Below are 13,117 nucleotides of genomic sequence, written 5' to 3'. Positions count from 1 at the left end.
TGGTGTTTCTCAGGTTTCCTCTCTGGCATCCAGAATTTACATTGTTTAGTTTAGACACTTGTCCACCTCATGGAGTCCTATGGCTTGCACTTTTACAGGCATGCCAATAACAAGCAGGGCCTCCTCCATCTAAATGGACATGGGGAGCCACGGTGTACGGTTCTCAGCGCTGCACAGAAGAGATATGCATTCGAATATGTATAGGCTGCAAGTAGTTAAACCTAAGTACAAGGAGAATCTATAGTTCCTACCTGCTGGACAATAGACTTAGGATCCAGAGGTGGTTGTAAGGAATCTGGGTGTCAAGCTGGATTCTAATAAGCAAATGGCTCAGGGACATCAGCAGCTTCATGTGGCAGCTTTTTACGACTACCTCTCTTGAAGCTGGTACTCTAGCTTTAAGCCTTCAGTGCACCTCAGATGTAACAGTTCTCATGGGATCCAGGCTGGACTATTGCAGTGCACTATACCTGGGACTCTAAAAGTAACATTTACAAATGCTTCAATTGGGCCGTAACGCAGCTGCGGATCAGGCCCTTTTCCAGGGCACTTTGAGAATGCCCTTCCTCTGCTTCACACGCTTCTTGGGTTCCTCTCAATGTTAGAATCTTGCTCAAAAATTGACACATGTGACATGATAGTCATTTTGTTTCCCAGTATCTCATCAATGCCAAGCTGCAATGTTACCTTTCTAGATGGACCCAGAGTCGGCCATCTTTGATCTGATTATTCCGCTTCTCAAAGGCAAAGACTGGACCGCCTTCTCAGTATTCGCCTCCACCTTTTAGAACAACTTGCCTCTCTCCATGATGCCAACACCTAACCACCTAGGTTTTAACAAACATCTCAGGCCTGGTGTTCCTTGTATTACACCAGGGAGTCGTTTACTCCATGCTTAATTTACTCTATGCTTTAGACTACTTCCAATGCTGTTCTCAAGCTAATGCCAAGAAACTTAAATGGTTGTGAGTACTCGCTAGTGAAGAAACTACAAAATGTGTGACTTTTACAGAAAACAGATCGTTTTACTACTTAACCTCAATAAGTGCGTGAATCATATACCCCAGAGTTTTGCTCGTCCCTACCAATGCAATTGGCTACAGAGTTGCATAGAGGAAGACGGGCAAGAAAGGAGATGTCTTCCAAAGTGCGCAAACAAGCTGACAATGCCCATGTCTGTAAAGCACGCATGAGACTATGATCATGTGTGTCCCTTTCAGGTTGGCCCATCAATTCTTCTCTGCAGCATTGATCACCACTTGGACCATAGAAAGCTCCTGTCAATACTCTCATCGCTCTGTTCTATAGCCACTTCCTGTAGTTAAGGTTTGCAGATCTCCACTTGAGGTTATCATAGAACTTTACTGCATTACTACATGTCAGTGCCTTCTTGGCTAGCACTGTCTCCAGACTGTTGTAGCCCTCACCAACCTACCAGGGCCTTAAGCTATGGTCTAGGCTGGGCGAAATATGGGTTATGTCTGCGCAATCATAAATAATAGAAAAGAGATGGGCAGCTAGGAAAACTGGGGGAAAGAAATGGTCAGGAAGAGATTTGTTGAGAGCAGAATGGTGAATGGGGGAGTAGGGAACATCAAGTTTACAAGGTATTGATAATAGGAAAGGCCTACGGTGGAAGGGTGAGTGCAAATTAAAAAAGCTAATTCAAATACCTGAGAAGAAGTTTGCTTGGGTGAAAAAAGTAGGTATGCCGTAATTTGGTGAGAAAGCGATTGAGGGAATTTGAGTAAGTGAGATATAGAGCAAGTGAGTAAGCAAGAGAGAGGGAAAGATGAAGACATTTATGGCCAGCACTGGAGAACGGAGGAGAGAGACTCTAAAGGAGGAAAATACAATGAGTGACGAAATGCAGGTGATGGATCCATGGAAGTGTAGACAGAAAATGAACATAGAGCGGGAAGATTGGGGCATTCAGGGTCTATTGTAATAAGACACAAATGCATTGTGTATTGAAATCTTATCTACGTGCACATATTAAACCACCTGTTGCACAAGTTAGTCAACTTCCATCCCACCAAGCTGGGAAAGAGGTTTATAGTGAGTTTCTGTAATGGGCAGTAGTCACTTGGTTTGAGTTTATTGCTTTTGTAGAGAATAATGTTCTCAAGTAGGTTGTCTTTCTTGCTTGAGTTGCCCTCTTTTCACTAGTATTCTTTCTACGTGAATAGAGTCCCTCTCCCAACATGATTTACCTCGATGACTTGCATTCCAATATCAGTTGTCAGAGGGGAACCATACAGGTAGCCGTTCTTGTAAGGACTCCTCTGGGTGTAGCGCAGCCATCTGGGTAGATCGGGGAATTCTTGTAGCTTGGCGTGGAATGTAACTGGGTCATCCCTGGCATCGCCTGAAACAACAGAAAGAATTTCAGTCACCACGAATTACGCCACGCAAAACGGCGTATTCTGCATTGTGGCCTATGAGGCAAACCAAATCTTTGTGCATGGAAGCTTCATGTACAAGGTAGGTTCGTATAGGAAGTCAGGTATGTATACATGGTGTAACACAGGAGTTCTTAACCTGTGGTCCGGGGACCCCTGGGGGGTCTGTGACAGCTACTCAGGGGCTCTGCGACCGTTTAGGAAATAAAATAATATTAACACATCAATAAAGTGCATATGAATAAAGAAGCAACATGTAAAAATTAAAAAGAAGTTCCATAAATGTGAAGAAATTTGATATTGGAGGCTAAACATTACGTTATTGTCCTCAGATTGATTTGTGGGAGCAGTGCAAAAACATCAAACAGAATATAGTATGGATGAGGGGTGCCTTAGTTGAAATTAGAAAAGCCTAACCTTCCCATGAAAATTACGTTTTTGATTTGTTATATCTGTTTGTGAATTAAATGAACTATTTCATTATTTGTGTATGTGTGTATTTCATGAATGCATGTTTCTGTATTTTTGTGTATTGTTTTAAGGTTCAAATAATCGGAATTCCTTAAGCCGAGGTCCTGGTATTTATTATTGACTCAGTGGTGGTCCCCAGATTCCTGTAATGATTCAGTGGTAGTCCCCAGATTCTTGAAATGATTCAGTGGAGGTCCCCAGATTCCTGTAATGATTCAGTGGAGGTCCACAGATTCCTGAAATGATTCAGTGGAGGTCCCCAGATTCCTGAAATGATTCAGTGGAGGTCCCCAGATTCCTGAAATGATTCAGTGGAGTTCCCCAGATTCCTGTAATGATTCAGTGGAGGTCCACAGATTCCTGTAATGATTCAGTGGAGGTCCACAGATTCCTGTAATGATTCAGTGGAGGTCCACAGATTCCTGTAATGATTCAGTGGTGTTCCACAGATTCCTTTAATGATTCAGTGGTGGTCCCCAGATTCCTGAAATGATTCAGTGGTGGTCCCCAGATTCCTGTAATGATTCAGTGGAGGTCCCCAGATTCCTGTAATGATTCAGTGGAGGTCCACAGATTCCTGAAATGATTCAGTGGAGGTCCCCAGATTCCTGTAATGATTCAGTGGAGGTCCACAGATTCCTGTAATGATTCAGTGGAGGTCCACAGATTCCTGTAATGATTCAGTGGAGGTCCACAGATTCCTGTAATGATTCAGTGGAGGTCCACAGATTCCTGTAATGATTCAGTGGTGTTCCACAGATTCCTGTAATGATTCAGTGGTGGTCCCCAGATTTCTGTAATGATTCAGTGGAGGTCCCCAGATTCCTGTAATGATTCCATGGAGGTCCACAGGGGTCAAAAGCTTAAGAACCACTCGTGTAACATAATGCAAGATGCTTCCTTTCATAGTCTGCAACTATTTGGAGGACACTAGTAATGCAAGTTCATGTGCTCTATGAATACCCTTTCAAAGATCATCTGAATGCAACATTGCTTTCCAAATGAATCTGTGCAATGTGGGTATCTTCAGGCCCTACTAATTTAGCATTTTGATGTTGTGAGTCTGGTCCTGGGAGCACATACAGGGTCTGATAAAGTCTTTCAGATTTTACACAGGACATGCAGCAGGACTGTAGCATTCCTATCAGTGGTGCACGCTCAGGGTGCAGTGAAAATCACTGGGGCACTACCAAAGAAAACCTACTGTTTGGCCCTGGGTATATTTATTTTTGAGCACTCTCACAGTTGTGCTGGCCTGTGACAGGTCTGAAGAAGGTTAGACATATTTGGGGCCGATTCACAAAGGGCCTCTGCACTCGTGGCAGAGGCTCGGCAGTCGTAGCCGTAATCGTGGTGGTGGCCACGCAATGGGTAACTGCAGTACGGCGGTCCCGCCACGACTGTGGGACCTCGGCCACGAGTGCGGATGCCCTTTGTGAATCAGGCACATAGGGGCAGATTTACAAGAAAGTGACGAATCTGTAAAGATGCGTGACTTCACCAGCGCCACCCTGAGAAACCCTTGCGCCACTATGGATGCGCCGTATTTACAATACGGCGCACCATGGCGCAAGGATTGACAGATGCGTCAGAAATTCTGATGCATCTGTTGACGCAAAAGTCACGCATTGCTGGAGTCGTGTCGCAAGCACAACGAAACTCCAGCAATGCATGGGGAGGCATATCCTCATTGTGATGCGTCACTGCTTACAAGCAGGCGTGAAAATGTGGCACAGTGAAATCTTGAAGATTTCACTGTGTCACTTCTACAAGGCTTTTTTGCGTTCGAACGCCCACCCTGCATACATTATACCTGACCAGGTATAATGTGACGCAGGGCTTTACAACGTGACGCATCTCCCTAGATGCGTCACGTTGTAAATGGGCTGCATTTTTACGCTGCTGCTGCGTCACAAAAAGTGACACAACAGCGGCGCAAAAATGACGCAAGGGGCATGTGAATCTGCCCCTGAGAGTCTATGTAGGCAGTGGAAAGAAATACATTCAAGCTGCATGGACTCTGAATTCTGTGAAAGGAGACAGGTCAAATGAGTTCAGACTTGGGGAAGACAATAATATAAGATGGTTAGTATAATAAAATGAGGAATAAAGAGTGTCTCGGGGTGCCCTAGATACCCCTTTGCCACTGTGAAGTGGGCTCTCGTTGCTAATATAGTTGAGTCATTTTTTAAGTTTGAAAGAGGAAAGATTTATTGAAAAATAGCTTATCAAAAAACATTTTTTAAATCTAGATTTTATCGCCATAACAGCAGAATGAGATTTCTCAACAGTAAGAAGATCAAAAAGAGATAATTTGAGGAAAATGATGCCACAAATATAGTCTGTAAGTAATGCAAGAGCAGAAAGGTAGAGAAGGGAGAATGGAAACAAGTAAAGAGAGAATATGGCAAATCATAAAAAACTAATATTGAAATATCAAAATAGGTAACATTATCAAATAAATAAATGAGTAAATAGACAAGGAGAGGTGTAGATATATAGGCAATGAAAATACAGTATTATATTATGTTATTTTGTTTTTTAAACCGAGTTTATTTGTCATCTAACATACATCAATATTGGTGATTCCCCATCCTATATGTAAGCAGCATCAATGCAATTGTCAGTGCAGTCCAACGACATAGGCATATTATTGAGAAATACATAGGATAACAAATCAGGTGCTTATGTGCACACGCTACAGCACTATGCCTAGTTAGTGTACCAAGGTATCGCACCACTCACAGAGGGATGGATCATGTACCACCAGCCAAGGCCTCCCATTGAATCAATTAACAACCCATTCAACCAAAGAACTTACAACCTCCCATTTCCCCCCTCCTGCTGTGCCTCCCCCTCCCTGTAGTTCCCAAAATAAATCAGTAGATCAGAAATTGGGAAAGCCAACCCCCCCAATGCATTCCATGTCAGTCAATCTCCTCCAAATGTTCACCAAGGCAGTGCGAACAGTGGGGCGATAAGCAGGGCGGATCCTCGGCCACCCATGACCCCCTCTAAAGCCTCCATTCCCAGTGGTCATCCTAGTCAGCGTCCTCTCCATCATTCCTGCCCCCTGGAAACCAGACAGAATCGTGACCCATGCTCGCACAAACTCTATGGGTCTCCTGCCCTAGCACAAATCTTGCAGCAGCGCTTCGCCCTCCCAGGCTGCCCAGCACAGCACACCTGCCTGCCACCCCGCGGGCTTGGACCCCTCAGGATGTTTCCAGTGCATCGTAATCCGGTGTTTAGCTAGTGCCAGAGCCAGGTCAATTCTTCAAGGGAGGGTTGATGTACATTACGGCCATGTGAGGATAGGTCAAGAAATATAGCAATTGGTGACCAAATAATATCACTCTTGATAATAAGAGTAGGTGGGTGAAAATATGCTCTTTCCAGTCTACGAGTATAACATATGCAGTATCTCAAGCCTGGAAAGAAATATTAGAGGATTTTTTTAAAATTATTAGTAATATGTTGGAGTGCAACAGCAATTACCAAGCCTCAATTTTAATATTGAAGGAACAACCACACCATTCTTCCGAGATCCTGCCCAAAAATACATTTGCAAAGGAAAAAGAGATATTGGTAAGAAAAATAGTGTTGATTTGTTTCAATACTTTCCCCCAAAATTCATATACATGTGGACAGGTAAGTGGATCTATGTTTAGGATCTATGTTTAAGATCCACTTAAGTGCTATTACAGGACCAGCAGGAATGTGAAATAGTAGAATTAATTTTGTGCAGTGCAACCGTGGTGATCTAAATGAAAATAGGGTCTGAATGGTATTAGGTGATCTAGAGGCTTTATGGAGTTTGGGCCATATTTTGTCCCATTCAATAGTGGACCAGGATATATTAAAATCCTGTTCCCATGGTAACTGAACTTCAGATTTATCTCTGTTATCTGCAGATGTATGGAAGGTCTTGTGAGCATTGGAGGCTGTGGGAGAGGAGTAAAGTAGATGTAATAAGCAGAAGGTGTGAGGGGTAATATGCTCTTGTGTCAAGAGTGTAGGAAGTATTTGAGAGACACATGATACTAGAGTGCCAAATTTGCATTGATAAGAAGTGGGGAAGTCTAAAAGTGTTTGTGCCTGTAAAATGGGATCAAGGAGTAAGTTGATGTACATACAGTAACTTCTTATCCCTACAAGCTTCACAAAGCATTCCATTTTTGATATTGCTAGGTTTGTTATACCAAATTGAAGAATTGAGAAATTGAACTTTATCTGAGGGATAAGATGTAAATATAGGTTTAAGCAGTCTACAAATAATTTGATGGATAGGTAGAGATATAGAGGTAGTTTTTTTTTTAGCAAAGGATAAGAATTCCTTAATAGAAAAAGGATAGATAGAAAATCGTTGAAGATCAAACCATAGAGAAGAATCTGAAGTAGAAGCTGTGAAATATTGAGAGGTTTGTTTAAAAAAGAAAAAGTTATAGTGGGATTTAAAATCTAGAAAATGTTCACCTCCTTGTTGTTTATTGTAATTAGGTCGATGAAGACACATACAATGTTTTAGATTGCTTCAGAGAAATTATGATAGGATGGTGTAACCCTTTTTAGGTCTCGCCTAGCGATGCTGCGCATGCGCTGCACGTCTTGGCAAGACCTATTGTCGTCGGTTTCTCTGCCAAAGGGTGACAGGAGATGTGCACGCGCACGGACAGGAGATGTGCACTCTGTACGCGTGTACATCTCCTGTCCCCGCGTAGGGCTGGCGTTTGAACACAGCACGCGCATGGCGCGCTTTCACTTTCCCTCACTCCCTCCCCCGTCCTCCTAGTTAGTTTCAGTGTTGTGCCCGTACGGACAGGAGATGTGCACTCCGTACGCATGCACATCTCCTGTCCACGTGTAGGGCTGGTGTTTGAACACAGCACGCGCATGGCACGCTTTCACTTTCCCTCCCTCCCTCCCTCTCCCCATCAACGTAAGTCAATAGGGAAGAGAAATGGGTGGGACCCGGGGCTTTATTCCCTGGCACTTGGCATGTCTGACCTCCCAGTAAGCCTGCAGTAGGGTTTAATACTCTTATCCACAGGTCTTCCATCCCACTTGCTTATGTGACCCAGTCTGTCCGCCTGGCCTGCCGGGACAGAACAAGCCCGACTCCCCGCATTGTGTGGAATCATTGGTACAGCTGCACGCAGAGCCCGCACTCTTCTGGAGTCTCGAAGCAGTGGGATGCCCGGGCCTTTCCCACCACCTTCATTTTTTCTCTTCAATGGGCTGGTGTGCAGGCTACCCTTTCCATTGATGGGAGGCGGGTGGCACTAATGTACAGTTTCCACCAGGAGGAAAAGAATGCACAACCACGTTACGCATTTAAAGCAAGCTGTTACGACACAAGAAGACTACATATGGAGCTCTTAATTTCTGCTATTAAAATCTAGGCGCTAGCGAAACACCCAGACCTCGTCTTGCTCAGTACCCCGTAACGTGGTCTCTGAAAGCTTTATAAAAGCGTGTTAACGCTGGGACCTTTCTCACCTCACGTGACTCCATTATAGGGACATTATATATGCTCTTTATAGAGAAATCACATAACACAGTTGTGTACGAACTGCACCTTGTAATATTTAAGTTGTGCTCACGGCTCTGATGCATCTCTCCCTTGTTTGGGAAGGACTACCATGACATCCACAGGCCTGACTATAGGTGTCGGCAGGGATTGACCTTCCGACAAAGGAGAGACACTGCAGAATAGGTTTGCATTGTTTATAGAGAAGAGACATAATCTGGCTGGTAATTAATTTGTGTTTGGGCAAACTGCTCCTTAGGGTAGGTATTGGGTGATTCGTGCAACTCGCTATTAGCCAGGATTTTATCAATCAGCAACGAAGGCTTTTGCCTTCTTTGGATTATGGAAGACGGTGTAATCTGCCTCAAATGGGGTGGAATACACGGTCCACCAGCCTACGTCCACCCGGTGTATTTAGAGTCAGGCAGTCTTTGCTGGCTCCACCAAACTATCGACTAACAGCCCGTTGCATCTTGAGCTAACAGTGAGTGGGCATCAAGTTGCCCATCCACCTGAAGACAGGTGTCCCAACTGATTTGTTTTCCTGTTTGAGGTCATCCGGAAAAGCCTGGTAGTACTAAACGAGAAAATTAATTCGCCCATGCATGTTGTAAAAAAGATTCCTAGCATGTCAGGGATATTAGTTTTTTGTTTTTCAAAAACAAATCGCCTTGCAGAGCGGCCACTTTAAACATGGCAGCTGCTTAACAAGGCCATATTTAAAGAACTCCCCTGCTTGGGTGGTGGGTGCTCTAAAAGCACACAGATCCCTGTCGGGCAAGCAGAGATTTGTAAATATGGTGGGCAGTCATCTACCAGGGTCATCTACCCACCAAACCCTAAATAATCCATTTGTTGTTACGTACCATCTGATTATCAGCCTATTACATTGACCTGCATGCAGGTTATTTCATGCACGTCAAACAGATGTGTTGGCTGTTCACCTTGTAGCTGATCTGAGGGTTATGGCTTTAACTCTCCCAATGGAAGTGTAAGAAGGAGAGAGTTCACACACACACCACACATGCACACGCGCACACACACACATATATATACAGACACACACATACCTCCGTCATCCCCCACATACTAACCTTCTGCACACACTGTCTCATACTTCAACCACCGCCACCCCCACTCCCTCGAAAGTAGCTAAACACAATATAGGGACTGGTCACCATGGTGTCCTCACAGAGATGTTGTTTGTCTGCCTTTGTTAGGGTTTACCAACACTGTGAGGTCTGGATCCCACAGTGAGTGTTAAACATGCCCACACACACTCACAAGCTCACCAGTGCAGCTGGTGCATTTATCAACCAAGCTATCTTGCTGAGGTTGGGACCTGGGACCTGGGACCTGCAGATTACATGCAGACCCCTGCAGCAGGCACCTAACCTCCTGAGGTATGTCACTGTGAGTGGATTATGTAAACTGTGGCTGACACCATTTCGATGGCATGTACTCAACTCAACAATGTATTTATTGACAGCTTTTCTTAGGTTGATTTTATACAACACACTGATACTTCAGTGCTTTGCTAGGTCTGAGGTTCTCAGAATGTTGTTTTCCTGTCAGAATAATCTCCCTCTATACTCTCCCATCTTCTAGAAAACTCTCTTCAGTCATGCATTCATAATTAGGATCCACGCATCTATCCCTCTGCTCAATGTACCATCTTTTTTAGTTGAATAATCAATAGTGTAGGTTGGGAAATGTTCTTCACACAACCTCTGAATCTCACCGACTCAGCTGTGCCCCTGTCTGTAACATGCACAAGTCATTTACCTTTGGGAAACATGCCATCTTGATGGGGTTTAGCCATGTGCATCATCTCAGTGACCCCTGGACAGGCCAGATCAGGTGGCATCACACATTCATGGATGGGCAAAGTAACTTGTGGGCATTCCGTTGGCAGAGCCTTGCATGGTGAGAGTCCCATGTACATCACCATGTGTATCCTGCTCTTTTGCATGATTAATACATGAGTGCACATCTTCTGCATGCTAGTATGTGTACGTAATATATTGGTTTACTTTTGTAATGTACTGGTGTGTATGGTGTGACTGGAAGGAGAGAGGGCCCGAGGAGGAGGGGTGAGCGAGGACCCGGAGAGGAGTGTAGGGCAAAGGATTGAGAGTACAACTTGTACATTTGCAATTTTCTTCTGTTTGTATCTCTTCCTTGAATGACTTTACAACTTGTACATAACACCATCATGGCAAAAGGTCCCCACCCCAAAGCATGAATGCCCGCTGCGAAGGGTCCTTGCTGCGAAGCCTGCCATCCTGAGCATAGCGCTCCACCTACCTGCTATCCTGTGCACCCGTGAGGAGTCTGCAGCCCTAATTCCTTCGTGGCTGTTTGTTTCCCCTGCCGCCTTCTGTCATCTGAGGCCGCAGTAGGGGGAAACTACAGGCCCCAGCATCCTCCCTTGCTCCGCCCATTGCCGCCGGAAAACGCGCCCGGAGGCGCTATATCTACCAAGGCTCCCTCGGTGGAGCGGGGGGTCCTTGCTGCGAAGCCTGCCATCCTGAGCATAGCGCTCCACCTACCTGCTATCCTGTGCACCCGTGAGGAGTCTGCAGCCCTAATCCCTTCGTGGCTGTTTGTTTCCCCTGCCGCCTTCTGTCATCTGAGGCCGCAGTAGGGGGAAACTACAGGCCCCAGCATCCCGGAGGCGCTATATCTACCAAGGCTCCCTCCGCGTCGCGGGCGCCGCCGGGCTGAGCCCGGGCAGAGGGCGGGCCGTCTGTGGCCGTCAGGGGCTGCAGGAGGCTGGGCCGGGCCACCCCATTGACCATTCGTTGTGGACTTCTAAATGTGAGTAACGCCAGTTGAGACATTGTGGAAATTGAGGCTATAGCCTAATTTTCATTCCCGTGTCTCTTTTTTTGGACTTGATGTGGATGTTGGGTTTATCAACTCTATGTGAGGCATAGTGACAGTGTTGTAGAAGGTGGGTGATTAAAAACAATACACGGTAGTTGTATAGATACTGACCTGCAGCTGGGGGAAATATGGCTGGTAAAACTCAGACACGCTCGTTAAGAGCCAAGCGAGGTATTGCCGAGGTTTCCCAGGCACAGAAAGAGGATATCAGCTCGGCATTCCCAGTTATAATGCAGCCCACAGCCATTGACCTCATGCTAAAAAGAGCGCTAGGGGCTGTATCTAGTGAAATTGAGCGCACTGAGAGGCGCCTCTCCTTAACCCCTGCCCATGACTCTGTCGCAAGTACACAGGTCCAGGAGCAGGAGATTCTGCTCATCTCACCCCCTAGCCCCTCAGAAATTAGTGAGAGGGACATTCCATGTGCCCAACCCATGTTAATTAGTCACGAGAAGGATCTAGGCCCTACCAAACGTGCCACTACACGCATAAAGAAGAAACTCGCTCCAAAAAAGCGAAAGATTATTAATAGTTTAGCCACCTTTACTAACCCAACTAATAGAAACCCCAGTGGGATTGAGCGAGCTACACAGACAAATTCCCAAACAGAGGCCCCAAGCTGGTTAAATAAGATCATGTTAGATCTTCAGGCCCAGGTAGAGTTACTAATCATAAATTAATTAAAGCCAGTGACAAGCAGACTGGATAAAATTTTAAGTGAGTTAAAGAATAGACCGTCAAAAGACAGCCCATTAGGTGCCTCAAGTACCCTTATTAGTCCCTTAGAGACCCATCCAGTAACTCAAAGGGCGAATAATTTTAATGATAGTAGGAATACACACATAATTTCAGCACAAATCATGACCCGCCGATCCCTCATGGACAAGTGGCGAGTAAAGATACCTCTAGCGAGAGCAAACGGCGCCCGGATAATGGACTAGGCAAACAGAAGTTAGATGCACAGTCTCGACCCCCGGCTGGCCCCTTAAACGAGGAAGTTGCCCACGAAGAGAGGCCCTTCCCCACACATAAGCGACTCCCCACGATAAACCTTCCCCCTGAGGCGTGCCCGTTGGTTGTTGTGTTTGCAGGGGTTCCAGAACTAAAAGAGGCTCAGAAAGAATCCCATGAGGAGTTAAAAAATAAACTCATCTTCTGGCTTAACCAGAATAGACCAATTTCCAACAACCAGGATGGGGAAATTCTTTTGGTTAGATGAGTGAACTGGATAGGGAGGAGCCCGAAAAATATTGAGGGAAACTGCATCATTGCAAATTTCAGGGACAGCAGGGTGGTCGAGCATATTTTGAGACCGGGACCCCCGGGATGCATGACAAGTATAAGGCCCCTGCCACTTAGTTATTTTTATTCAAGGCAACAGGTACTAAAAGAGGGACAGCAAAGTGTTTGGAGACGTGTGGAGGGACGACACTCTGGCTCAAATAGAGGCCCAAATCTCTTGCAACAAGCAACCGGGTTATGGGATGGGGGACACCCGTGTTGGGTAAACAGGTTTACCCCACTAAGGTCACTAGAGGAGATCGATTGACTATTTGACTCTCCCTCTTCCTTAGCACAGGCTGATATGGATCTTACAATAATTGACCAGGTAGGCCTGTTAGTGGAAGTCTCTCGGGGACAAGGTTTGACCACTGAAGGTGGGTATCCAGCACCAGGGGGGGATAGGCCCAGGACCTTAGTAAAACCCCGAGGAATCCTAGATACTCTCGGTGTGGGTTGCGCACAAACACCCCCCGAGCTGGTCACTATAGCCACTAAACGAAGAAAACAGGATAGTGACACACAGATACAATCCCTTGAAAAG

General features: G+C 45.5%; 1 protein-coding gene across 2 annotated transcripts in view; it reads right to left on the bottom strand.

The window, feature by feature from the left end:
- Nucleotides 1-13,117, bottom strand: part of SGCA (sarcoglycan alpha) — a 133,859-nt gene that overhangs the window by 81,815 nt on the left and 38,927 nt on the right. For both annotated transcript variants that reach the window (XM_085617319.1, XM_085617401.1), the window contains exon 3: nt 2,214-2,368. In XM_085617319.1, the coding sequence (XP_085473445.1) occupies nt 2,214-2,368 (155 nt within the window). The remainder of the gene's footprint in view (nt 1-2,213; nt 2,369-13,117) is intronic.

This window comes from Triturus cristatus, chromosome 1_1 (genome assembly GCF_964204655.1).
Source record: "Triturus cristatus chromosome 1_1, aTriCri1.1, whole genome shotgun sequence".
Taxonomy (NCBI): Eukaryota; Metazoa; Chordata; class Amphibia; order Caudata; family Salamandridae; genus Triturus; species Triturus cristatus.
The sequence above is the reverse complement of the archived record's forward strand: the minus strand, read 5'-3'. Positions and strand labels throughout refer to the sequence as shown.